Source organism: Procambarus clarkii, chromosome 59 (assembly GCF_040958095.1).
Source record: "Procambarus clarkii isolate CNS0578487 chromosome 59, FALCON_Pclarkii_2.0, whole genome shotgun sequence".
NCBI classification, from domain to species: Eukaryota; Metazoa; Arthropoda; class Malacostraca; order Decapoda; family Cambaridae; genus Procambarus; species Procambarus clarkii.
The window spans coordinates 3,722,560-3,746,865 of NC_091208.1; the positions used below are offsets into that span (position 1 = coordinate 3,722,560).

Genomic DNA, 24,306 nt, shown 5'->3' on the forward strand with positions numbered 1-24,306 from the left:
TTTCTCCATTCCGATACATTGCCTCTGATTACTGCCCTCATTTTTCTATCAGTCAGAAAATTTTTCATCCATGATAGAAGCTTACCTGTCACCCCTCCAATATTTTCCAGTTTCCAGAACAACCTCTTATTTGGAACTCTGTCGAAAGCCTTTTTTAGGTCCAGATAGATGCAGTCAACCCAACCATCATTTTCCTGTAATATCTCTATGGCTCGATCATAGAAACTGAGTAAATTTGATACACAGGATCTTCCAGATCGAAAACCATACTGTCTGTCTGATATTATATCATTTCTCTCCAGGTGTTCTACCCATTTAGCTTTGATTAGCTTTTCCAATACTTTCACTATTACACTTGTCAATGGTACAGGTCTATAATTGAGGGGGTCTTCCCTGCTGCCATTTTTGTAGATTGGAACTATGGTAGCCTGTTTCCACACATCTGCTACGATTCCTGTACACAGGGATGCCTGAAAGATCAGGTGAAGTGGAATGCTGAGCTCAGATGCACATTCTCTCAGAACCCATGGTGAAACTCCATCTGGGCCAGCTGCTTTGTTCTTACCGAGCTCCTTTAGCATATTTTTCACTTCATCTCTAGACACCTCTATCCGCTCTATGTTGTTCTCTGGAATTCTTATTGTGTCTGGTTCTCTGAAGATTTCATTTTGTACAAACACACTTTGGAACTTTTCATTTAATGTTTCACACATTTCCTTTTCATTTTCCGTGAATCTGTTTCCCATTTTCAACCTCTGGATATTGTCCTTTACCTGCAATTTGTTGTTTATGAATTTGTAGAATAGGCCCGGTTCTGTTTTACATTTATCTGCTATCCCTTTTTCAAAATTTCTTTCTGCCTCTCTCCTTACTGCTGTATAGTTGTTTCTCGCATCTTTGTATCCCTGGTATGTTTGGGGGTTTGGCCTCTTCCTATACTGATTCCATTTTTGTGTCTTTTGGTATCTTGCCCTCTCACAATTTCTGTCGAACCAATCCTGTTTTCTGGCCCTGCATCTCTGTTTTGGTATAAATTTTTTTGTGCCTTTATCATATATTTCACAAAACTTGACATACATCTCATTCACTTCCTTGCCTAGCATCAAGTCATGAATTATGAGTCAAGCAATTATACTCACTAAAAAAATTTCTAAGGTCACCATAATGTCCTCTCCTGAAGTCTGGTTTTTCAACTGCTTGAACCTCCTTATTTTCTTCCAGCTTATAACGCATTGCATACTTTATTCCCAAAAAGACATGGTCACTTTTACCCAAGGGAGGAAGGTACTGAATGTCAAATATCTCTTCCTCCTTCCTGGTAAATATCAAATCTAGCATGTAGGGAACGTCCCCTTCCCTCATCCTCGTAGCTTGTTTAACATGTTGATACAAGAATGTTTCCAGGATGAGGTCTACAAATTTACAGGTCCAAAAATCTTCTGTTTTAGCTTCATATGCATCCCAGTCTATGGATTTCAAGTTGAAGTCACCGACTATCAACAGTCGTGATCTATCGTTATCCGCTCTCGCTATAATCTCTCTCATTATTGTTATAAGACCTTCACGTTTACTATCTAGCTCCTCCTTTGACCATGTGCTGCTTGGCAGTGGACTATATGCATTTATTATCATTAGTTTATCATCCTCATGGCAGATCTCTATTGCTATTATGTCAACTTCTTGTGGATTGGCAGTCATTATTTCGTTCACCTTTAGGTGTTCTTTTACCAGCACAGCAACGCCACCGCCTTTCCTAATTTTTCTGTCCCGTCTCCAAATTGAGTAGCCCCTTGGGAATATGACCTCATTTAAAATTACATCTTCAAGTTTTGTCTCCATGAGTGCAACAATGTCTGGTGTCTGCAGCTGTATTACATCACTTAACTCCAGTATCTTCGATCTCACTCCATCTATGTTGGTGTATGCAATCTTCAGGAACTTGTTCCCCCTCTCCTTATTCTTCACTCCCCCTCTCTCTATTGATTTTGTTGGTTTGCCTTTATGTACCACTTTACTGGTTTGCCTACCCCTATCACTTTGTAGAAAAAAGAATTGATTTCTTCTTCATTCCTGCTCTCATTTAAATGTTTTGCCTCGGCGAAGTTCAGTTTCAGCTTCTCTCTATCTTTTTTTGAAAGATCTCGTCTTAACGACCACCCTTTCACATCCACATCACTTTGCAATTTTCTAGCATTCCTTAGTACTTCTTCCATCTTTTTGGCACCGTTTAGGGTGATCCTCAAAGGTCGATCTTTCCCTTTTACGTACCTGCCTATTCTCCTGTAGTCGCACACATTCTCTATGGTTGTAAGACCTTCTACGAGGCCAACAATTTTATCTATTACTTTAGCTTCTTCTACAGTTCTTTCTGACCTAGATGTTATCGCCTTTTCTTTGCAGCCAAAAATGATCAGGGACTTACTCCGATCAACTGTGTTTTGCACCAACTCCGGGTTAGATGCCAATTCATTCCTCACTTCTAGCCTAATGTTTGTTTTATCTTGGTTGCTGCAGTGTTTGACTTCCTTTACTGCTTCTTCTATTTTTTCCTTCTCCTTGGCCACTTGTGCATAAGTGAGTTGCATATCTTTCTTGCACTGTTCTATTCCCTGTGTAACTTCCTCCATCTGTGCTGACAAAAGCTGCTTCTCCTGATGAATTTCCTTACTTAACCTATTGTAGTCATTTATGTTTAAATTTGCTTTAACTTCTTCCAAAGCTATTTTTAAGAGTTTATTTTCTTCTTCCATGGCTTTGCAATTTGTTTCCAATTGATTCTTATCCTTGCGCAAGTCTTTCACTAAACCCTCAAGACATAAAACTTTGCTATTCAAATGGTCATTACTTTCTTTCAATTTACTAATTATTTCTACATGAGAGTTCACTATAGTATCTAAATTTACCAACTTGTTATGTAGACTGCTAATATCAATGCTTTCTTCATTGAATCCCTCAAAATCAAGCTCTGTTTTGTTTTTCCCCTTGCCAGTGGCCATCTTGAATGTTCTTCTCTGCACTGTAAACACTAGGGCAACTTTTTCTCATCCAATTTTTCACTTCCCTTAGCACTTTCCAGTTATCTCACCTATTTTTCAAGAGCACTATACCTTTATGTTCTCTGGGACACCACTCACTACCATCAACCTGTACTACAATACTTAGGATTGTTGAAATATGCTGGAGCTCCTCTGCTGCAAGTGTTGACACTAGGGATGTCACCTTTTTCAAAACAACATTTTTTTTGGGTAGAACTCTGGACTGAGAGGCCACAGAGGACATTCCCACAGCTGAGCTACGACGGCTTCAAACTGGGTGACTCGTCTACCGAGTTCTCCGGTTTTGTCTCTCCTGGCAGTTCATGTCCGGGGGGTGTCCAACGTCCTCACGGATGGCCTGTCTCGTTTCTTTCCACTTTCCACGAAATGGACGGTTGACACCGACTCATTCAGTTGGCTGTGCCAGACGTTCGGGACTCCGGACGTGGATCTCTTAGCGTCGGCGTGGTTGAGGCATCTTCCGGTCTACATGGCGCCCTTCCCCGACTGCAAGGCCGTCGGGGTCGACTCCTTCAGGCAGGACTGGGTAAGGTGGGGTTACCTGTACCTCTTTTTCCCGGTTCAGCTGTTGCTTCAGGTCCTGGCTCGCTTAGAGACTTACCAGGATCGCGTTGTCCTTCTGGCTCCTTGGTGACCTACCCAGCCTTGGTTTCAGGCGCTGCTTGCTCGGTGTCCGAACCCGAGGGTCTTCCCGCAGCTCCGCCACTTTCCGCGGTTCAATCCAGACTGGTACGAGGCTGGTTCAGTCTTCTCCTCGAGTCTTCGCGTCTGGAGTTTTTGACTCTGGTTTATCATCACTTGTATGGTGCGCAGGTGGCTTCGTTGTTGGTCTTCCACCTGTGTGCCTTATTTCGGCGGCAGTATGAAGTTTCCTGGCGGTCCTTCCGGTTCTTCCTATCACTGCGTAGGTGTTCTTTGAGCTCTGATAGAGTTGTTCTGTCCTTTCTCTCTTGATTGTTCCAGGACGTCATCTTATGCCCAATACTGTCGCCTCGTATCGTGTGGCACTGGCGGAGCCGCTTCAGCTTCCTTTCGGTGTTGATGTTACTTCTGCCCCATTCCGCAAGCTGGCTCGGGCATTGTTTCATCTCCGGCCTGCTCATGCGCTTCCCGACTAATCCTGGTCCTTGGACCGGGTGCTCTCGTTTCTCTCTTCTCCTCGGTTTGTTGTGGTCCCTTCCATTCGGGATTGTTTTTCTAAAGTTATTTTCTTGATGGCATTGTCTTCTGGGGGTCGGGTAGGGAAGCTTCATGCTCTTCCCTGATGCAGGGGTCTCTGCTCCTTCGGTCCTGGTGGTCGTTTTGTTTGGTTGGAGCCGTCTCCTTTTCTGGGGAAGAATGAAACGGCTGCTTTTCGGAGGGGGGCCTTGGGTTGTTGATGCTTGGTTGGTCAGGCCAGGGGTGCATAATGTGTTGTGTCTGGTTGCTGCTCTCCGCCGTTATTTGCGTGCCACGGCTTCGGTGGCCGGGGATTCGCTTTGGGTTGACCCGGTTTCCCTTCTTCTCTGTTCCCGGGCTTGGGGGTCTCAGGTTTTTTGCAGGGTTATTAAGTCTAGCCAGCCTGCGGTTTATTCTCGTGCCCACGATGTACGTAAGTTTGTGGCTTTGGCTGCCATTTTTGGCAACATGTCTTAGGTTGACATTCGGGCACGGGGTTTTTGGAGGTCGAACAGGGTCGTGGCTGCTCACTACCCGGTGAATGTTCTGGGGCCAGGTAGGGCCTGCGTTGCCTTGGGTCGGCGGCTGCAGCCAGTTGTCTCGACTTCGCGTTGAGGAGTGAGGACGTACTGTATCCCGGGTGAGTCCCATTTTCTTCCTTATCTTTGGATAGTTAGCTCTGGGGAGCCGATGGGGCTCCCCTCAAAAAGCCAGCATTGAATGTAATGAAACGCCATTTTCTGAGTGAGTCCTGGAGGCTCCCCGGCATCCCACCCTCCCTCCCGTAACCGGTGTTTTCTGTGGGGAGCCCCTACGGCTCCCTGGAGCTTATCGGGCTAATGTATGTTTTATTAGACCGGGACATTAGCTAAGGAGTTCAGACCTACCAGAGACCAGTGCCAGAACCAGGCCCCTTCAGAGAGGTTTCAGGGAGCAATGGCCCTGGAAAACCCCTTTGGGGTTGGGGTTTGGGTTTTCCTTATCTGCCATCGACCGGGGTTAGGCACCCAGAAAGGTAGGCATAACAAAACAAACCCCACATGGTAAAAAACTAAAACAAAAACCGAACAGAGAGGTAGATACTCCCTACAATCACAAGAAAACAAGCAAATATCACACTTTACTGCCGTGCCGATCGTCTACCCAGCCCTCCCCGCCCCGAGAGGGGGAGGAGGGGGGGGGGGAGCCCCGGACCTACCGCGTCGGCTGCCAAGCTTCAGTTCGTAAGCTAATGTCAACTGGGATAGACGCTTCTCTGGCCTGTTTCCTAGGCGGTGTTTGCCTTGTGTGGCGTTCACTGCCTTGTGTTGTGTTGTGCGGTAGCCAGGAGTACCTTATCAGTGCCGGGGCTGCATGCGCCTAGTGGCTGACTTCCCTAAGCGCCCTGTGAGTACTGCCCTTGCGTAACAGGGTTATCTTCCCTGGGGCGTTCGGGAACCATTCCCGTAGAGGTTCTTGCTGCTCGGCATTTGCCTCGCCCTTGGGGCCAGCTGGGGCTGGGGGCCCTTGTTTGGCCCTGGGTAGGGATTGGTATTGTGCTGGTTAGGGTGTCAAGGTGTTGCGCGACCTGCCACCTAAGCAGCAGCCGGTTCCTGTTGCCTCTGGGGACTGTGTACTTTTGCGGGAGTTTTCTTTTGTTTTTATTTTCATGCCTGGGGGGGGAGGGGGTTCTGCCTAGTGTGGCTATAGTTCCACTGGTAGTGTTTGGCGGCCCTCTGCTAGGCCCCCGTGATTGTACACGTCGCAGGGGTTTTCAGTGCTATCCTCTACCCTCTTGTTATGTATGGGTTTCTGAACCAGTTAGCAACACCTTGCCCGGGCTTCCCATAACAGTCGGCCTACGGGCCCTGAAAACCCCGTTTGGGCTCGGGGGACCATTGAATGTGTCTTCCGGGTTCCAACTCGTCTTGTACGGGATCGTTGGTTGCTGTGCCCTTGTCTCCGGGTGACAGTTGCCACTTTTACCTCCGTCATGCTGCCTCTTGGGTCACTGACACCTTGACCCGGAGTCTTGCGAGAGATTCTCTTCTTGTTCTCCAGTACTCTCCTGATGTTATTACTGTTCAGAGTACAGGCGGCATCCGTGTTGCAAGCTAGGTTAGGTTGCTGCAACATGCTAGGTTGGTTTCCCACTCGGATGCCCTGAGGCCACCCCATTTTGGTTAGGTGCTGTTCGGGGTGAACAGCACCTCCCTGTTCCCTCCCTGTTTCCGGCTCCAGACCGTCTGCGGGATTCGGGGTTGGGGCGGTGTTTAGTTGGGGCCGAGACTCGGGCGGTTTTCGGGGGCTGCCCCGTTCGAGTTGGGGGACGGAGGTTTTCGAGCCTGTTCCCCCTGCCAAGGCTTCTGGGTCTTACCAGCGGCCCTTTCTTGCTGCCTTTCCCATGGACTCTTGTTTTTCTTTAAGGGCGGAGGGCTTGGAGGATGGCTCTGCCCCGGGTCCTCTGTTGCTTGTTCCCGGGGCTGGGGGGATGCCTGCTAGCAGTTCTGGGGCGATTTGCCCTGCCTGGGTTTTCTGCTTTGGGCGGAGTTTTTCGCCCATCCAGTCTGCTTGCTTCCCACTTTTGCTGGCGTGTTTTCGTATTTTTAGCGTCGGTCGCAGACCTCGGTACTGGCGGCTATTTTCGTCTGCCGGTTTCCCGGCGTGGTAACCAGGGCGGCGTTGCGATTTGTTTACATGCGACTGGGTGTGCGAGCGAGCTTCTTGGGTGAGTTTTCACCTTTTTTCAGGGGTTTTATTTTCCTGTTGTCGTTTCTTTGCTTTTCTGGTGTTTTCTGCCCGTTTTCTGTTTTCTCTGGGAATGTTTGGGTGTTAATTTTACACCGGGTTTCCCTTTTTGTCTGGTTTGGGCTCCGTCCCTGGATGTTATGCTTGCTTCCACACCTTGTCCGTAGGTTTTCAGTCTGTTATGACCGTTTCCCTGGGGGTTCTGTCTGGGGGGGGTGTGCTTTGCCTTTCTGTGGTGTTCTCGGCCAGCAAATGTGGTGGTTTGGGCTCCCCCTGGTTCGATTCTGGGTTCCTTTGAGTTCTTTGGTTTTGTTTCGGAGGTTTCTTCCTCTTGGGCCCCCTTTGTGGGTTCAGGGGGCTTTGTTTCCTCGTGTGTGACCCGGTTCTGCTTTCTGGAGTTCCGGGGTCTTCCTGGCTTGCAGGCTGATCTTTTTGGGTCTTGGCACATGTTGTGGTCGTGCTGGGACTTTGAGGTTTAGTTGTCGAGGTGGGCCTCTTGATGCAGTTTTGTGCCTTCTTTGCCTGGCCGGTGTGGTGTTCTCTGCCCACTGGTCGGTGACTTGTACTTTTCTTTTAAAGTGTATGTGTACGCATGTACATGTGTACCCTGTGTGTGTGTGTGTGTGTGTGTGTGTGTGTGTGTGTGTGTGTGTGCACATGTGTATACACCTGTGTGTGTGTAACATACCTTGTGTGTATGTGTATATGTATATGTATGTGTATGTGTATATACATAATGTGTATGTGTGTGTGTACTTTTTCTTTCGGAAAGGGGTTCTGTTCCCTTCTTTGTTGACGGAGCGCTGGGGGAGCAGCTTGCTCTGTTGACTCTCGCATGGTCCCGCTGTTGGTGGGCGCTTTTGGTTGTCTTCTGGCTTCTGGTGGCGTTGGTGGACGGCTTCTCCCCCTTTGGGGGGTTCAGAGCTGGCGGGGTGGACTGCTTCCCCTGCGCTTCGTCATGTCATCTTAGTGGGTTCATTGGATGTGGTCGATCCGCTAATCCTTCTGGGGTTCCCTTCTGCTCTTTGCAGTCATGGGCCTTTCGCATCTGCGGTTCTTCTGGACTTCTTCAGTCTGCGCCCTGGATTCTATGCCCTCCTCGGAGGACCGGCTTCTGTTGGGGCTGGGTGCCTGGATGGTGGCCCTGGACCTCCAGGTCACTTCTTGGCACGTTCCTCTCCAGTTTTCTGAGACTGGCACCGTTGGTGGTGGGGCTTCAGTCTTGCTGCTTTTGTTGCCTTCCCTATTTTGTAATTGGCACTTGGTGTATTTTTTGCATTTTTTACAGGATCTTAGTGCCCTGTCTGAGTCTGCTTGAGATTCGGTGTCTGGCCTACCTCGACGACTGGCTGGTGTGGGCTCCCAGTCAGTCTGCGTGTCTGCTCGCCAGGGGTGTGGTTCTTTCCAGATCGCCGGGTTTGGTTTCCTGGTGATCTGGAGGCCATTCCATCTGTTTCCGTCCCGGGTTCAGACCTGGGCCTTGTTTAGGGCTATTGGGCCACTCCATGTCTTTCCCTCCAGAAGTGTTACTGCGGCTGTGGTCCTGTGGGAACCGACCTGTGAGATTTATATTTATTTAATTTATATGAATTTATATTTACGTTAATTTATATACTTCGATAGCAATTTGTATAATGATAAGTGGACTGTATTTCTGCAATAATCTCTTAATCTCACAAATCGATCCTCTACACATTAGGGGGGTTTATATTTATATATATGCAGCCAATCAAACTACAGTATTAACTACACATTATTAAACATTGAAGAGGTTCCTTATCTTATAGTACAGCAGGCTAGTCCACCAGGTATAACTAGGGTGTAGACACCAAATTATCCTCTTTGAGGTAGCTTCCATATCACCCAGTAACTGGTGCACAAATCTTGCATCCTCGTCTTGACCTGTCAAAAGTGCGCTAGCTGTGAAGCCAGAATCCTATATATGACAAGCTATATCAGAGAAAACACTATAGAACATGAAGACCTGGCTTAATTACCTTTAGTTTGAGGCGATTTCGCGATCTAACCGGATCACCCTATATCCTGACATTAATGGCCATAAATGAATGATAAACGGGTTTCGGATAGACACTTAACTTGAATGTAGACAGCGTGTTGAAAAATGGTACACCTTTGGTTTCCATAACACTACGTCCAAGTAAATTTAACAGGAGCCGAATTTGCTCCCGTGTGAGCCTCTGGTCTCAATAAACAACAATGGCTCCCTCCTTCCTCCCTGACGCCTGGCCTACTTTGTCCACATGTCAGAAAGTGATAGAAGGGTCACATTTACTCTACTTTAATATTGATAATTAAGTTAATTTATATGAGATGTTTTATGATGGTAAAGTCCAAAGACTAATGTATTTAAGAATAATTCCCAGCAAAATAGCTGGTGAATTATAATAGTATGTGGTGATGATATCCCGTTTTCTTTAGACGGTAATTCCACTACAAGTTACGTTTTCTATGGGTAACTTGTTTATACAACACAGCTATTATCTGTATAATTATTAAATGGTGTCGGATTTTCCGACATAATTCCCCAGGGGGCTGCTCACGGGTCGAAGTCCTCTTTAGAACAGACGAACACCGATACTCCTCCTTCGAATTATTAGATTAATTTGATGTTAGTAGTTAGTAATCACACGTTTGTGTGTCTGTTCGTACAGGACGGATGTCCCGTACTAGAGTTGCAGGGGTTAGAAGTCTAATGCGATTTCATTTCCCTGTCAACTCTTGAAAGGCTAATATTCAAGCCTTATTACATATTATTTAACCCAGAAGACTGAATGTGATCAAGTACTACAGTCAAGTATGATTCAGGGACTACAGTGAGATCAGTGACATTAGATATAACTTGAAGTTTGTTCAGGTAACTGGTCACTGATATATAAACACTGAGGCCCATGGAATACATCTTGATTAAATAATAAATGTATCAAATCAGTCATCAGATTTATTAGGGTTTAATTTAGTTAATTGATTCAGAGGATTGAATAGCTCATCATTAAAGTAAAGTATGGTTCTGAGACTGCAGTGGGTTCAGTGACATTGGTCGCAGTGACTTGTAGCTGTTTTAGGCTACTGTTCACTGATTTGCCACTGAGGCCTCATGAACTCATCTCCAGCTTTAAATGATGATACTAACATCAACCTCTGTTGGTATAGTCAGCTGTAATCTCCTTAGTATAATGCTACTGGAGAAATATAATCAGCTGACAAATTTAGATTTCTATTGGTATTGTTTATCTGCAGGCATAGGTCTCCCCAGGCTTGATACTGGGCCTGAGAGTAATTTACCTCCTGCAGAGTTTAACATGGTTATGCCCTGATATTTAGTAGGGCTACCAATGAATCGATGGTAGTAGTCTGTCCCCACAAGGACAGCCATTTGGCATTTGATTTGCTCAAATTTACCTGCAGCTGCTTGATAATAGCTTTCCAGGTCAGCATAATCAACTGTTGATTGTTGTGACAAATCTTCACATTTCTTGATCTGTCTTGTTAAGTGGCCTTTAAGACCTGCAAGGGTTCTTTTCATTCTCCCTGCATTATCCATACTGGCTAGTTGGTGAAGCCTTGTGGGGCTTGTACTTGGGCTGCTCATAATACTGAACAAGCACTGATGGTAGCCTAGGGTTAAATTCTGCACTCACTAGGCAATAATCCTACCTCTACTAGAGGTTAGCACTTAAAATTAATACACATTATATATATACAATCATACACACTAATGATTTGAGTGATAAACCAGTGTCACTGGAAGTACCTTTAGGTTAGCTCTTCTATATCACCCTAGGATGGTAGAGACACTAATTAATCACTCAAAGGTGTAATGATCATAAGTAAATTATTATATATACAACTCAACTCGAGTTGATAAAAATTACACCCAAAATAGGGTCTGGACCATTCATTAATGGTGCTAGGTTAATCAATATAGTACAACTGACTATGGTAATAATGGGACTAGGATGAACAATAATAGTTCAACTAGTCATTGGTAATATCCTACCCTGTTGTGGGTTGGCAATTAGTAAATATTATACTGTGATCACTAGTGCAATATATTAAATGATTCTCTATTTGGAGAAATAATATACACAATTATTGTTAATAGCCTCTTAATTAGCCTCTATGAAACTTCTAATATTATCTAGAAGTATTAAATATTATTAGTGACCTCGCGAAATAAAGTCCACAAAATTCGTAGATAATCTCTCGCGAAATGTAACACCACGAAATCCGTGAACAATCTCGCGAAGACACAGTCACTAATTTGGCTGGATTCTATATTAGCGCTGTCATTTCACGAAATAACACGCCACCAAATATCTGTGGGTGTGCATGAAACCGCTGACGAAGCTGAACTGGGCTGAGGGAGGCTCCTGAGCTCCCTCGAGGCTACGCTGCCGTCTTGACTGCTGGCTTTGTTTAAATAACACTGCACTAGTATATTTAATGAATCCACTGGTTAACTGGTTCATCCGGTACTAAGATGACCAAATGTGGGTTCATAGGACCAAATATTCCGGATCCGAAGGTCCAAATAATTCGGTTTCGAAGGACCAAATAATGTGGGAACCGACCTGTGAGATTTATATTTATTTAATTTATATGAATTTATATTTACGTTAATTTATATACTTCGATAGCAATTTGTATAATGATAAGTGGACTGTATTTCTGCAATAATCTCTTAATCTCACAAATCGATCCTCTACACATTAGGGGGGTTTATATTTATATATATGCAGCCAATCAAACTACAGTATTAACTACACATTATTAAACATTGAAGAGGTTCCTTATCTTATAGTACAGCAGGCTAGTCCACCAGGTATAACTAGGGTGTAGACACCAAATTATCCTCTTTGAGGTAGCTTCCATATCACCCAGTAACTGGTGCACAAATCTTGCATCCTCGTCTTGACCTGTCAAAAGTGCGCTAGCTGTGAAGCCAGAATCCTATATATGACAAGCTATATCAGAGAAAACACTACAGAACATGAAGACCTGGCTTAATTACCTTTAGTTTGAGGCGATTTCGCGATCTAACCGGATCACCCTATATCCTGACATTAATGGCCATAAATGAATGATAAACGGGTTTCGGATAGACACTTAACTTGAATGTAGACAGCGTGTTGAAAAATGGTACACCTTTGGTTTCCATAACACTACGTCCAAGTAAATTTAACAGGAGCCGAATTTGCTCCCGTGTGAGCCTCTGGTCTCAATAAACAACAATGGCTCCCGCCTTCCTCCCTGACGCCTGGCCTACTTTGTCCACATGTCAGAAAGTGATAGATGGGTCACATTTACTCTACTTTAATATTGATAATTAAGTTAATTTATATGAGATGTTTTATGATGGTAAAGTCCAAAGACTAATGTATTTAAGAATAATTCCCAGCAAAATAGCTGGTGAATTATAATAGTATGTGGTGATGATATCCCGTTTTCTTTAGACGGTAATTCCACTACAAGTTACGTTTTCTATGGGTAACTTGTTTATACAACACAGCTATTATCTGTATAATTATTAAATGGTGTCGGATTTTCCGACAGGTCCCGCCTTTGGCTGTACATGAGGGGGTCCCGGGTTGCTCAGCGGTTGCTTGAGCAGTTGTGCGAGAGTCTTAACTTCGACGTGCTGGTCTGCCCGCAGGGTCAATTTTGGCTTTGGCATCTGTTTGGTTCCTTCGGAGACTCCCCTTCCGCCTCTTGCTTTCGTTGGGTTCGTTCCTCTGGGGATCTTGTGTTGGTGCTGCATCACCAGCTTCCTCTTTGGGGTTTCTCGGGGTTCCGTGCCTTGGCACCTCCCCGAGCCTTCGCTCGATGTGTTCACGGATGAGTCATCTCTTGGCTGGGGCTTTGTGACCAGTGCTCACCAGGTCGGCCGGGGATGGTGGAATCTGTCCATCCGTCGGGCTCACAGCATGGTTCAGGAGTTTGTGGCTGTCTGGTTTGTGCTTCGGAGGGTTTGAGTCCCTCGGTGCTCTGCCATTCAGCTCCGTTCAGACTGTTCTCTGGCGGTTCTTGCTGAAACCACAGGCTTTCTCTTAGGTGTTGACCTTTGGGGTTGGTTTTGTAGTGGCTCGTTTGCTGGATTCTCGGGGTTTGGCTAACCGTGAGGTTCATGTCTGGGATGTGTCCTGCATCCTGGCAGACGGCTGTCTCAGTTCATTCCTCTGTTCGCAGATTGGCCAGTCATTACCGACTCGTTTTGTTGACTCAGTCGGACGTATGGACTCCTGGCCATGGATGTCTTCGAGTCGGCGTGGTCTAGGCGTCGCCCATTTTATGTGGCGCCCTTACCCACCTGCGAGGCGTTCACAGTGGATGCTTTTCGGCAGGACTGGTCGAGGTGGGGATACCTGTTCCTCTTCTCCCGGTCCAGCTGTTGCTTCGGGTTCTGGTTCGGTTGCAGCCCATTCCCTCAAGAGCAGTCCTTATGGTTCCTTGGTGGCCGGCCCAGCTTTATTTTCAGACGCTGCTTGATAGGTGTCCGAACCCGGGGTGTTTTCCCGCGGCTCTGCCTCGTTCGGCAGGTCGAATCGGTCCTGTACGTGACTGGTTCGGCCTTCTCCTCGGCTCTTCGCATCTGGTATTTTGACGCGGGTATCACCATCTCTGTGGTGTTCAGGTGGCTTTGTTAACAGTGTCCCACCTGCGAGCTTCGTCTTGGCGACAGTTTGACGTTTCGTACGCTTTCTCGTGTTTTGTTTCACCTCCGGCCTGCTCATGCGTCGCCTGAGCCATCCTGGTCCTTGATCAGGGTGCCTTCTTATCTTCTAGGTTTGTGGTAGCCCCTTCGGTTCAGGTTTCTGCTCTTTGGTACTGGTGGTAGATTTGTATACATGTGCAGCCTTTCTCCGTACTGGCGACGGTCGAGACGGCTGCTTTCCGGAGGGGTTCTTGGGTTCTTGATGCTTGATTGATTTGGCCGGGGGTGCGTCTTGTGTTGTTCGGTTGTGTTTTTTGCCGTTACCTGTGTACCGTGTCTGGGTACACTGTGGTTGATCGGTTCCCCTCGTTCCCTGTTTTCAGGGCTCGGGTCTCCCAGGTCGTCCGCAGAGTTTCAGTCTTCCAGCCTGCGGGCTGTCTTTGCGCCCGTGCTGTTCAGACATTTGCAGCTTTTGCTGCTGTGTTAGTGACGTCTAGGGCTCATTTCGGGCGTAGGGATTTGAGGGTCGCACAGGTTCTTGGCCGCCCATTCTTTATGCGCATCTGCTCCTGTGCGTTCTTGATGCCTTGGGTCGCAGGTTGCAACCTGTTGTCACGGTTTCGCATTGCAGAGTTTGTGGCAGCTGCCTCCCGGGTTAGCCCTTTCTTTTCCTTCTCTTTGGGTATGAAGCTCCAGGGAGCCGTAGGGGCTCCCCACAGAAAACCAGCGTTGAATGTAATGAAACGCCATTTTCTGGGTGAGCCCCGGAGGCTCCCTGGCAACCCTCCCTCCCACCAGTTGGCGGTTTTTTCGCGTTGGTTGAAGCTTAGCTTCCAAACTGAAGCTTGGCAGCCGGCGCGGTAGGTCCGGGGCTCCCCCCCATAAAGGGGTTTTCCAGGGCCATTGCTTCCTGAAACCTCTCTGAAGGGGCCAGGTTCTGGCGCTGGTCTCTGGTAGGTCTGAACTCCTAAGCTAATGTCCCGGTCTAATATAACATATATATATATGTTATATATATATGTTAACATATATAACATATATATATATGTTATATATAATTAGTTATTAGTATAGTATATATATGTTATATATAATTAGTTATTAGTATAGTATATATATATGTTATATATAATTAGTTATTAGCCCGATAAGCTCCAGGGAGCCTCCGGGGCTCACCCAGAAAATGGCGTTTCATTACATTCAACGCTGGTTTTTGTGCTTTTTGACATCCAGCCTAAGAACTGAAGGTTGGGTCGCCAGCGGATGTGTTCAGGGTCAAGGGAGGGGAAAGACCTATCGTGCGCGCTCTGTTAAAATAGTGACTTTACCGGGATTTCTTAGGACTACAGCCATGGATTACTGATTACAGACATCACAAAGTGCATAGTGACCCGTTGGAAAGTTGAAAACAGTCATTAACAATGGAACTTTGTGTTAAATAGAGAATAAACGGGAGACCACGTGGAAGCAGTGCCACGAGGCTTTGTGTATATGCGTGTAGGCGATATAAGGAAAAAATAGTGAACAGTGATTCGGGGAGCAGTGAAGTGGAACGGGTATCACAACACACACATAAGTTGGAAGTGTAGGAGAATCGTGCATAGAATATTATAAATATAGAATACTAGAAATATAGATTAGTGGCATGAGACGGCATCAGCTAGGCTGTGTTTACACAAGCCGTGAGGCCTACCCCAGGGCATGTCATTCAGTAATAAAATACGGACAATATATAGTGTTATATGGAAATGCGGATATATGAATTAGTATTAAAGTGAGTGAATACCATTGCAAGCCGGAAATTAGGCAGAAACTTCCTTGTAAGAATACAAGCAAAGAATAAATCAGTGTTATAAATCGAGTAACTGGAAACTGGTGGTATCATCCTGGGACAACAAGGGGGTCAACTGTACCGCACGGGAACCATCTTCGCTACACTACTTGGTGCCTTCTTTTGATAATTACTTACTTACTTCGCTACACTACACTAAGTACCTGCCATAAAGTTTGAACAAAATAACATGCATAATATTACAAATATACAGTATACATATAATTTTATAAAGAGTAAAATTACTGACATCAACAAGTGATCCATACAGTGAAGCACAAATACAATACAATACATCAGACAATGGAGATGTGTGGCGAGTGTTCGGAAGTATTGGGAAGACGTACTGTAGGCGTCAAGTGTTGCATCTGTAACATAAGATTTCACCTGGGCTGTGCAGAATTATCTCCAGGATGTACAAACAGGCAAGGAATTTACTGGGTTTGCAAAGATGACAGGTTAATGTGGGAGAACATAACTAAACTGATGAAAAATATTTCCGAGTCACAGAGATTATCATTCACAGAAAAGCTACAAGTAATATATGCGGACTGGGAGAAGAAAACACTGGATAACGACCAAAACTCAGGAACAGGTAGTTTAGAGAACTGCAGCAGTAGCATGGAGGAAGAGGGTATTGTGGTACAAAACAACAGCAATATTGCAGAGCCAGGTAATATAAACAATGAGAGCAACAGTGAGACAGTGCATAAATGAAGGAATTGGGACGAAAGACGGAGATGGCTCCAATAAAGGAGTAGACAAGACAGGCACAGATATAAATACCTTGAAAAATGCAAAAACTGAAAATATTTGCAAAATCTACGCTCAAGGAATGTGCAAATATGGAAAATTAGGAGCAAAATGCAATATTCTGCATCCTCGAAAATGCAGGAACATGTTGGTGAGGGGTATATGCTGTTTTGGAACAGGGTGTAGATACTTCCACCCTAAATTATGCCAATTTTCCATTAGGGACAAAAAATGCTACAATCTTCAGGGTCCGGAATTCCACGTGAGAGGTACACAGCATTATAGACGGAAAGATCAATATGACACTACTGGAAATTTATCAGAGGAAGGCAGAAACAGAGTAGAAAATATAAGAGAGAGGAACAGTCAGATGGAACCACTACAGGATTACAGAGGGGAAGGGAGATAACCACAAGACTGGAATACAAATTATCAACAAGCACACAGGTACTACACCACACAACACCCATCCTACTACCAAAACTGGACAACCCACTTCCAAAACATCACACCCTGGACCTGGATAGAGTGGGGGGAGAACTACCAAAGCCCACCAGAAGTGATACGCAAGTGGGAAATCATTCATATTTGCAAACATACAAGGCTTGAAACCAAAATCAAGAAATAAAGTTAAGTTCATAAATGGCCTCCTAATGGAATCGAACTCAATATTTGGTGCATTTACAGAAACCCACACAAAAGACCGCATGGATAGTGAAATCTGGATTCCGAATTATAATCTACATGTATATAGATGTGACAGAGTAATTAGGTCAAGTGGAGGAGTAGGTCTGTATATTAAAGAGGAGCTGGCATGCACAGAGCTCCTGAATTCGTCCAATGAGGTGGTAGAGGTACTTGGAATCAAGGTAGAAAATATGAATCTACTTATTATTTTAATATACAAACAACCAGATGCAACAGTTGAGGAATTCACTGAACAGATCCACAAAATAGAAAATATCCTTGATAACCTAGCAAACCCAGTACCAGATGTAATCTTCCTTGGAGACTTCAATCTACCCAGTTTAAAATGGAGAATAGTAAACAATAACATTATAGCAGGAAATCAACCTGGAAATAACCACAGGTCAGAGAACTGTGACAAATTCTCGCTCAGTCAGCAGATTACAGAACCAACTAGGAACGAAAACACGCTAGACCTGATATTCACGAACAATGAGGAGCTAATCAGAGACATTACCGTCTCAGACACTACGTACTCGGACCACAAGCTCATTGAAGTGCAAACTAACATTAATAACGGTCGTAGGCCCAAGAGAAACAACAAGCTAGAAGGGTTATTCAATAAATTAAATTTTAATAATAAAAGGATAGACTGGGAGAAAATAAACAGGGAACTTACAAGCATTCAAAGGGAAAATGTTCTAGGAAATAAAAATCCTACACAAGAAATAGAAAAACTGACTTCTGAAGCATATGAAGTCTGTCTGAAACATGTTCCTTTGAGGAAAGCCAGAAAGTAGTCAAATGTAGAAAGAAAACGCAGAAGACATTACAAAAGAAGGAAGAAATTAACGGAAATGCTTAAGCAGACACGACTCTCCATACAAAGAAGAAATAATTTAAACAGGGAGATTGAAGAAATCGAACAGAGACTGAAGCATTCATATCAGACTGAGGAAAGGCAACTAGAACAGAAAGCAATTCAAGAAATAAAGAAAACCCCAAAATATTTCTTCACATATGTTAAATCAAAAGCGAAAACCACTGCCAGTATTGAACTATTTGTATTAGTAAAGGTTCATATACTGAGGATGACAAAGAAATTAGTGAAATCCTAAAAAAGCAGTATGAGGACATGTTTAGCACTTTGAAACACAACATGAAAGTGGAAGATTCGGACAATTTCTTTATGAATGACATTCTAACACCTGTAAATATAACTGATATCAACACGAGCGTAGCAAATTTTGAAAGAGAAATTGACAATATGCCCATGCACTCAGCCCCGGGTCCTGACTCATAGAATTCAATATTTATAAAGAAATGCAAAGTGCCAGTAGCACAGGCACTCAGTATATTGTGGAGGAAGAGCTTGGGCACAGGGGAGATACCAGATGCGCTTAAAGCAGTAGACATAGCCCCTCTACACAAGGGAGGTAGCAAAGCATTGGCAAAGTATTATAGACCAGTTCCACTAACGTCCCACATAATAAAGGTATTTGAGAGAGTGATCAGGAGTCAGGTCACTAGATTCATGGAAACCAATGACCTCCACAATCCAGGCCAACATGGATTTAGAGCAGGCAGATCATGCCTCTCACAGCTACTCTACCATTATGACAAAATCACTGAGGCATTAGAAGAAAAACATAATGCAGATGTCGTATACACAGATTTTGCAAAGGCATTCGACAAATGTGTCCATGGAGTGATTGCACACAAAATGAGGTCAATGGGTACAACTGGTAGAGTAGGATGCTGGATACTCAATTTCCTGTCGAACAGAACACAAAGAGTAACAGTCAATCAAGTAAAATAAGTCCGAGCGCAGTTAAAAGCGCTGTACCTCAAGGTACAGTCCTTGCACTACTGCTGTTCCTTATTCTCATATCAGATATAGACAAAAATACAAGTCACAGCTTCGTGTTATCCATTGCAGATGATACAAAAATCAGCATGAAAATTACCTCTGCTGAAGACATTGAAAAACTACAAACAGATATTAACAAAGTTTTCGATTGGGCAGCAGAAAATAACATGATGTTTAACGGTGATAAATTCCAGGTACTCTGATACGGCAAAAATGAGGATCTGAAACATAATACAGGGTACAAAACACAATCGAATCTGCCCATAGTAGGGAAACAGCATGTCAAGGATTTGGGAATAATGATGTCCGACGACCTAACGTTTAGGGAGCATAACCAAACAAGTATTGCATCAGCCAGAAACATGATAGGATGGATTATGAGAACCTTCAAGTCCAGAGATCCCATCACAATGGTTGTGCTTTTCAAATCACTTGTGTTGTCCCATCTTGAGTACTGCTCTTCCTACTCTGGTGAGTACTGCTCTGCAGTACTCACTTCCCCCTTCAGAGCAGGAGAGATTGCTGAAATAGAGGGAATACAGAGAACATATAAGGCACGCATTGACAAGATAAAGCACCTAAATTATTGGGATCGTCTCAAAGCTCTCCAAATGTACTCACTAGAAAGGAGACGAGAGAGATGCCAAATAATATACACATGGAAAATACTGGAGGGACAGGTCCCAAATCTGCACAGTAAAATAACAACGTACTGGAGTGAACGACATGGAAGAAAATGCAGAATAGAACCAGTGAAGAGCAGAGGTGCCATAGGCACAATCAGAGAACACTGTATGATCAGAGGTCCACGGTTGTTCAACGTCCTACCAGCGAGCATCAGAAATATTGCCGGAACAACCGTGGACATCTTCAAGAGGAAACTAGATTGTTTTGTTCAAGAAGTGCCAGACCAACCGGGCTGTGATGGGTATGTGGGCCTGAGGGCCACTCCAAGCAACAGCTTGGTGGACCAAACTCACAAGTCAAGTCTGGCCTCGAGCCGGGCATGGGGAGTAGAATTCCAAGAACCCCCATCAAGCAGGTATCAAGCAGGGTCTGGGGCTCCCCCTTTTCCCTCCCTGGGAGGGGGTTGCGCAGACAGCGGCACGATGATATGATGACGTCATGTTAGTTTGCTAATTTTCATTTGAGGAGTTCTGTCCACCTCTTCGGCTTTTGGTCGCAATACTTTTACCAGAATGGGGGTTTGTTTTGGGGTGCCTACCTTTCGGGGTGCCTGTCCCGGTCAGTGGCAGACATAGAATGCTCCCAACCACAGGGGTATCTCTATAGGCCATTGCTCCTCATGCCTCTCTAGCGGGGGCCAGGTTCTGGCTCGTGGTCCTCGGTAGACAACAACTCCATGCATTGACTGATGCCAGACATATATACATATCCATCCAGCCTGGATAGCTCCGGGGGAGCCTCCAGGACTCGCCCAGAAAATGGCGTTTCATTACATTCAATGCTGGCTTTTTATCACAGTCAGGGGTCTTTTGTAATACAGTCATCAATAAATAGTATCAGTTACATATTTATTTTGACTTTTTAGGTGATGCTGTGATCATAAGCTGAATAGCAGTGCTGTTATTTCATGCTGTGTAATTACCTAAGTGTAATTACCTAAGTGTAGTTACAGGATGAGAGCTACGCTCGTGGTGTCCCGTCTTCCCAGCACTCTTTGTCATATAACGCTTTGAAACTACTGACGGTCTTGGCCTAAACCACCTTCTCACTTAACTTGTTCCAACCGTCTACCACTCTATTTGCGAAGGTGAATTTTCTTATATTTCTTCGGCATCTGTGTTTAGCTAGTTTAAATCTATGACCTCTTGTTCTTGAAGTTCCAGGTCTCAGGAAGTCTTCCCTATCGATTTTATCAATTCCTGTTACTATTTTGTACGTAGTGATCATATCACCTCTTTTTCTTCTGTCTTCTAGTTTTGGCATATTTAATGCTTCTAACCTCTCCTCGTAGCTCTTGCCCTTCAGTTCTGGGAGCCACTTAGTAGCAAGTCTTTGCACCTTTTCCAGTTTGTTGATGTGCTTCTTAAGATATGGGCACCACACAACAGCTGCATATTCTAGCTTTGGCCTAACAAAAGTCATGAACAATTTCTTTAGTATATCGCCATCCATGTATTTAAATGCAATCCTGAAGTTAGAAAGCATTGCATAGGCTCCTTGCACAATATTCTTTATGTGGTCCTCAGGTGATAGTTTTCTATCTAGAACCACTCCTAGATCTCTTTCTTTATCAGAATTCTTTAAAGATTTCTCACATAACATATAGGTTGTGTGGGGTCTATGTTCTCCTATTCCACATTCCATAACATGACATTTATTAACATTAAATTCCATTTGCCAAGTGGTGCTCCATATACTTATTTTGTCCAGGTCTTCTTGAAGGGCATGACAGTCATCTAAATTTCTTATCCTTCCTATTATCTTAGCATCATCAGCAAACATGTTCATATAATTCTGTATACCAACTGGTAGATCATTTATGTAGACAATAAACATCACTGGTGCAAGAACTGAACCCTGTGGTACTCCACTTGTGACATTTCTCCATTCCGATACATTGCCTCTGATTACTGCCCTCATTTTTCTATCAGTCAGAAAATTTATCATCCATGTTAGAAGCTTACCTGTCACCCCTCCAATATTTTCCAGTTTCCAGAACAACCTCTTATGTGGAACTCTGTCGAAAGCCTTTTTTAGGTCCAGATAGATGCAGTCAACCCAACCATCATTTTCCTGTAATATCTCTGTGGCTCGATCATAGAAACTGAGTAAATTTGATACACAGGATCTTCCAGATCGAAAACCATACTGTCTGTCTGATATTATATAATTTCTCTCCAGGTGTTCTACCCATTTAGTTTTGATTAGTTTTTCCAATACTTTCACTATTACACTTGCCAATGATACAGGTCTATAATTGAGGGGGTCTTCCCTGCTGCCATTTTTGTAGATTGGAACTATGTTAGCCTGTTTCCACACGTCTGCTACGATTCCTGTACACAGGGATGCCTGAAAGATCAAAAAAACACAAATCTGTGCCCTGTAGTTACACCGTTTTGACAGACTCGAACACACGTCAGTTCTCATGAGAACATATTCCCATCCGACTAGGCCATTCTGGGGTCGTGTGCGCCACCTTGGTTGCTCACTCAGTACTGTGGCTCTCACACTGGAGAATGATGCCTTTTTTTTTTAATGACGTCTGTTTACACGAGCCCTGAGGAAGCTGTTGTGAACCAAGTGTAGCCACGGGCCATTTCAATCGTGGCCGGCACCCTCGGTCGCATATGTATGCCATGAGCAGCTTAAGGGTTAAGGGTTAATGTGACGTGTTCACAGATAATATGATTAAGAGGTCCTTTGAAGTATTTACAGTATAGGTTTTATAATTTACAGGATGAAGACATTACAACTCGAGAAACCCTGGAGCGAGCTGGGGAGGTTGCAGGACTTACTAAGGACCAGCTTGCGCACATTCAGGAGCACATGACACAAGAGGTGACAAAGGACCGTCTCAAAACGTACACTGAAGAAGCTGTTCAGTATGGGGTATGTGGCCTTAAATTGTACCTGTACCAGAATGGGTTGTAGGCTCTTGTTATTCATAATCATATTGCTTTAGAGGGTGCATATTGTTTTGAGATTGTAGATAACTTGTTTGAATGCTAAATATAATGTTGAAATTATGTAGTTACTTTTACATTATGCTAATGAGGGCCTGCGGGCCGCTCCAAACAACAAACAGCCTAGTGGACTAAACTCTTCCAAGCTTGGCCTCGGGCCGGGTTTAGGGAGTAGAAGAACTCCCAGATCCCCATCAAGCAGGTATCAAGGTATATTTTCTGGGTAATTGGATGCTCTGTCTTATTGGATGCTCCTGGCATGTCAAGGAAAATAAGGACTTCGATGGGGGAAACTCCTTGTGGCTGTCTGAAGATATCTCGCTGAGAGTGCTCCCACTTACTAATTCACATCATTTACAGAGTTCTGTTTGGCCTACCATGGACCAGAATCTAGCCCTCTCACAAGATGCAGAGAGAAGGTGATACTCTGCTACTGTCACTGGGAAAACATCTAGAAAGTCAATGCACCAATACAGACAACTGCTGGGCTCAAAAACCCTAAACCTCAAGAATTTGTAAGGAAATGATCAACACTTGAGGGAGCCGGTCAGCCGAGCGGACAGCACGCTGGACTTGTGATCCTGTGGTCCTGGGTTCAATCCCAGGCGTCAGCGAGAAACAATGGGCAGAGTTTCTTTCACCCTATGCCCCTGTTACCTAGCAGTAAAATAGGTACCTGGTTGTTAGTCAGGTGTCACGGGCTGCTTCCTGGGGGTGGAGGCCTGGTCGAGGACCAGGCCGCGGGGACACTAAAAAAAAAAAGCCCCGAAATCATCTCAAGATAACTTCAAGATAACTTGAAACTAGCTCGAACTCGAATAATTTAATTTCCCCCAAGTTTATTTTGTAAAGGAACATGAGCTGTCGTTTCAAGATGCTTACATGGACCAAATAATGGCAGAGTGTTGTGGCTACTTGCCTAGTACTTTGAACATCATAAACAGCATTGTGTTCACTGGTATCTGAACATTATACACAGTGTTTATCACAGTCAAGCTCTTCTGTAATACAGTGGTACCTCGGAATACGAGTGTCCTTGTATACGAGTTTTTCGGAATACGAGCAGGATTTCCTCAGAAAATTTGCCTCAGAAGGTGAGGGTGTTGATACGCGTACAGGCCGACCTAGCACATGCTGGTACGGCGATCGTCGCCCCTCACCCCTCGGTTTACCAGTGTCTCGCGCCCAGTGACTATCCCGCGTCAATTCCATTAGGAATTTCAGTGTTTTGTTGGAGTTTTGGTCATTTGACCATAAAAGTTGTTATTATATATCTCACCATGGGTCCCAAGAAAGCCAGTGGTAAGGATCGAGGCAAGAAAGCGCATGTGAGGATGACAATAGAGGAAAAACAAGAGATCATTCGGAAGCATGAAAATAGTACACGTGTTGTTGAACTTTGTAGGCAGTACAGCAAAGCCACGTCAACGATATGCACTAAGGAAGAAAAAGGACATTATGAGTTCTAAAGTAGCAAAAGGCATAAGAACAATCATGAAACAAAGACCACAAATACTTGAAGAAGTGGAAAAGTCATTAATTTGGATACTCAACAAGGAGTTAGCGGGTGATAGTGTTTCAGAGGCCATCATTTGTTAGAAAGCCAGGGTATTGCACGAAGACCTTGTAAAGAAAACCCCTGGAACGAGTGCAGATACGATAGACTTTAACCCCTTAACTGCGTTGCCTCCAAATGTGACACCCCCGCAGTGCGCAGGAAATAAATTCTCTGGAAAAAATTATTTTTTCTTTTTAAAAGTGTCAAAAACCCTTCCCTCAGTATGGGTATGCAAAAAAAAAGTCGAAATTGTACTTACTTTGGCTGCTATGGGGTCCAGAAGTTGGGGCGTGACGTCATCATTCCCCGTGCGCCCGTGCCATAAGCTCTCGGGGGCGGTGGG

General features: G+C 44.5%; 1 protein-coding gene across 1 annotated transcript in view; it reads left to right on the plus strand.

Annotated features, from left to right (window-relative positions):
- Positions 1 to 22,389, plus strand: part of LOC138353622 (glutathione S-transferase kappa 1-like) — a 193,756-nt gene extending 171,367 nt beyond the window's left edge. The window contains exon 4 of the mRNA XM_069306816.1: positions 22,179 to 22,389. Coding sequence (XP_069162917.1) covers positions 22,179 to 22,373 — 195 coding nt within the window. The 3' untranslated portion in view covers positions 22,374 to 22,389. The remainder of the gene's footprint in view (positions 1 to 22,178) is intronic.
- The last annotated feature ends 1,917 nt before the right edge of the window (positions 22,390 to 24,306 follow it).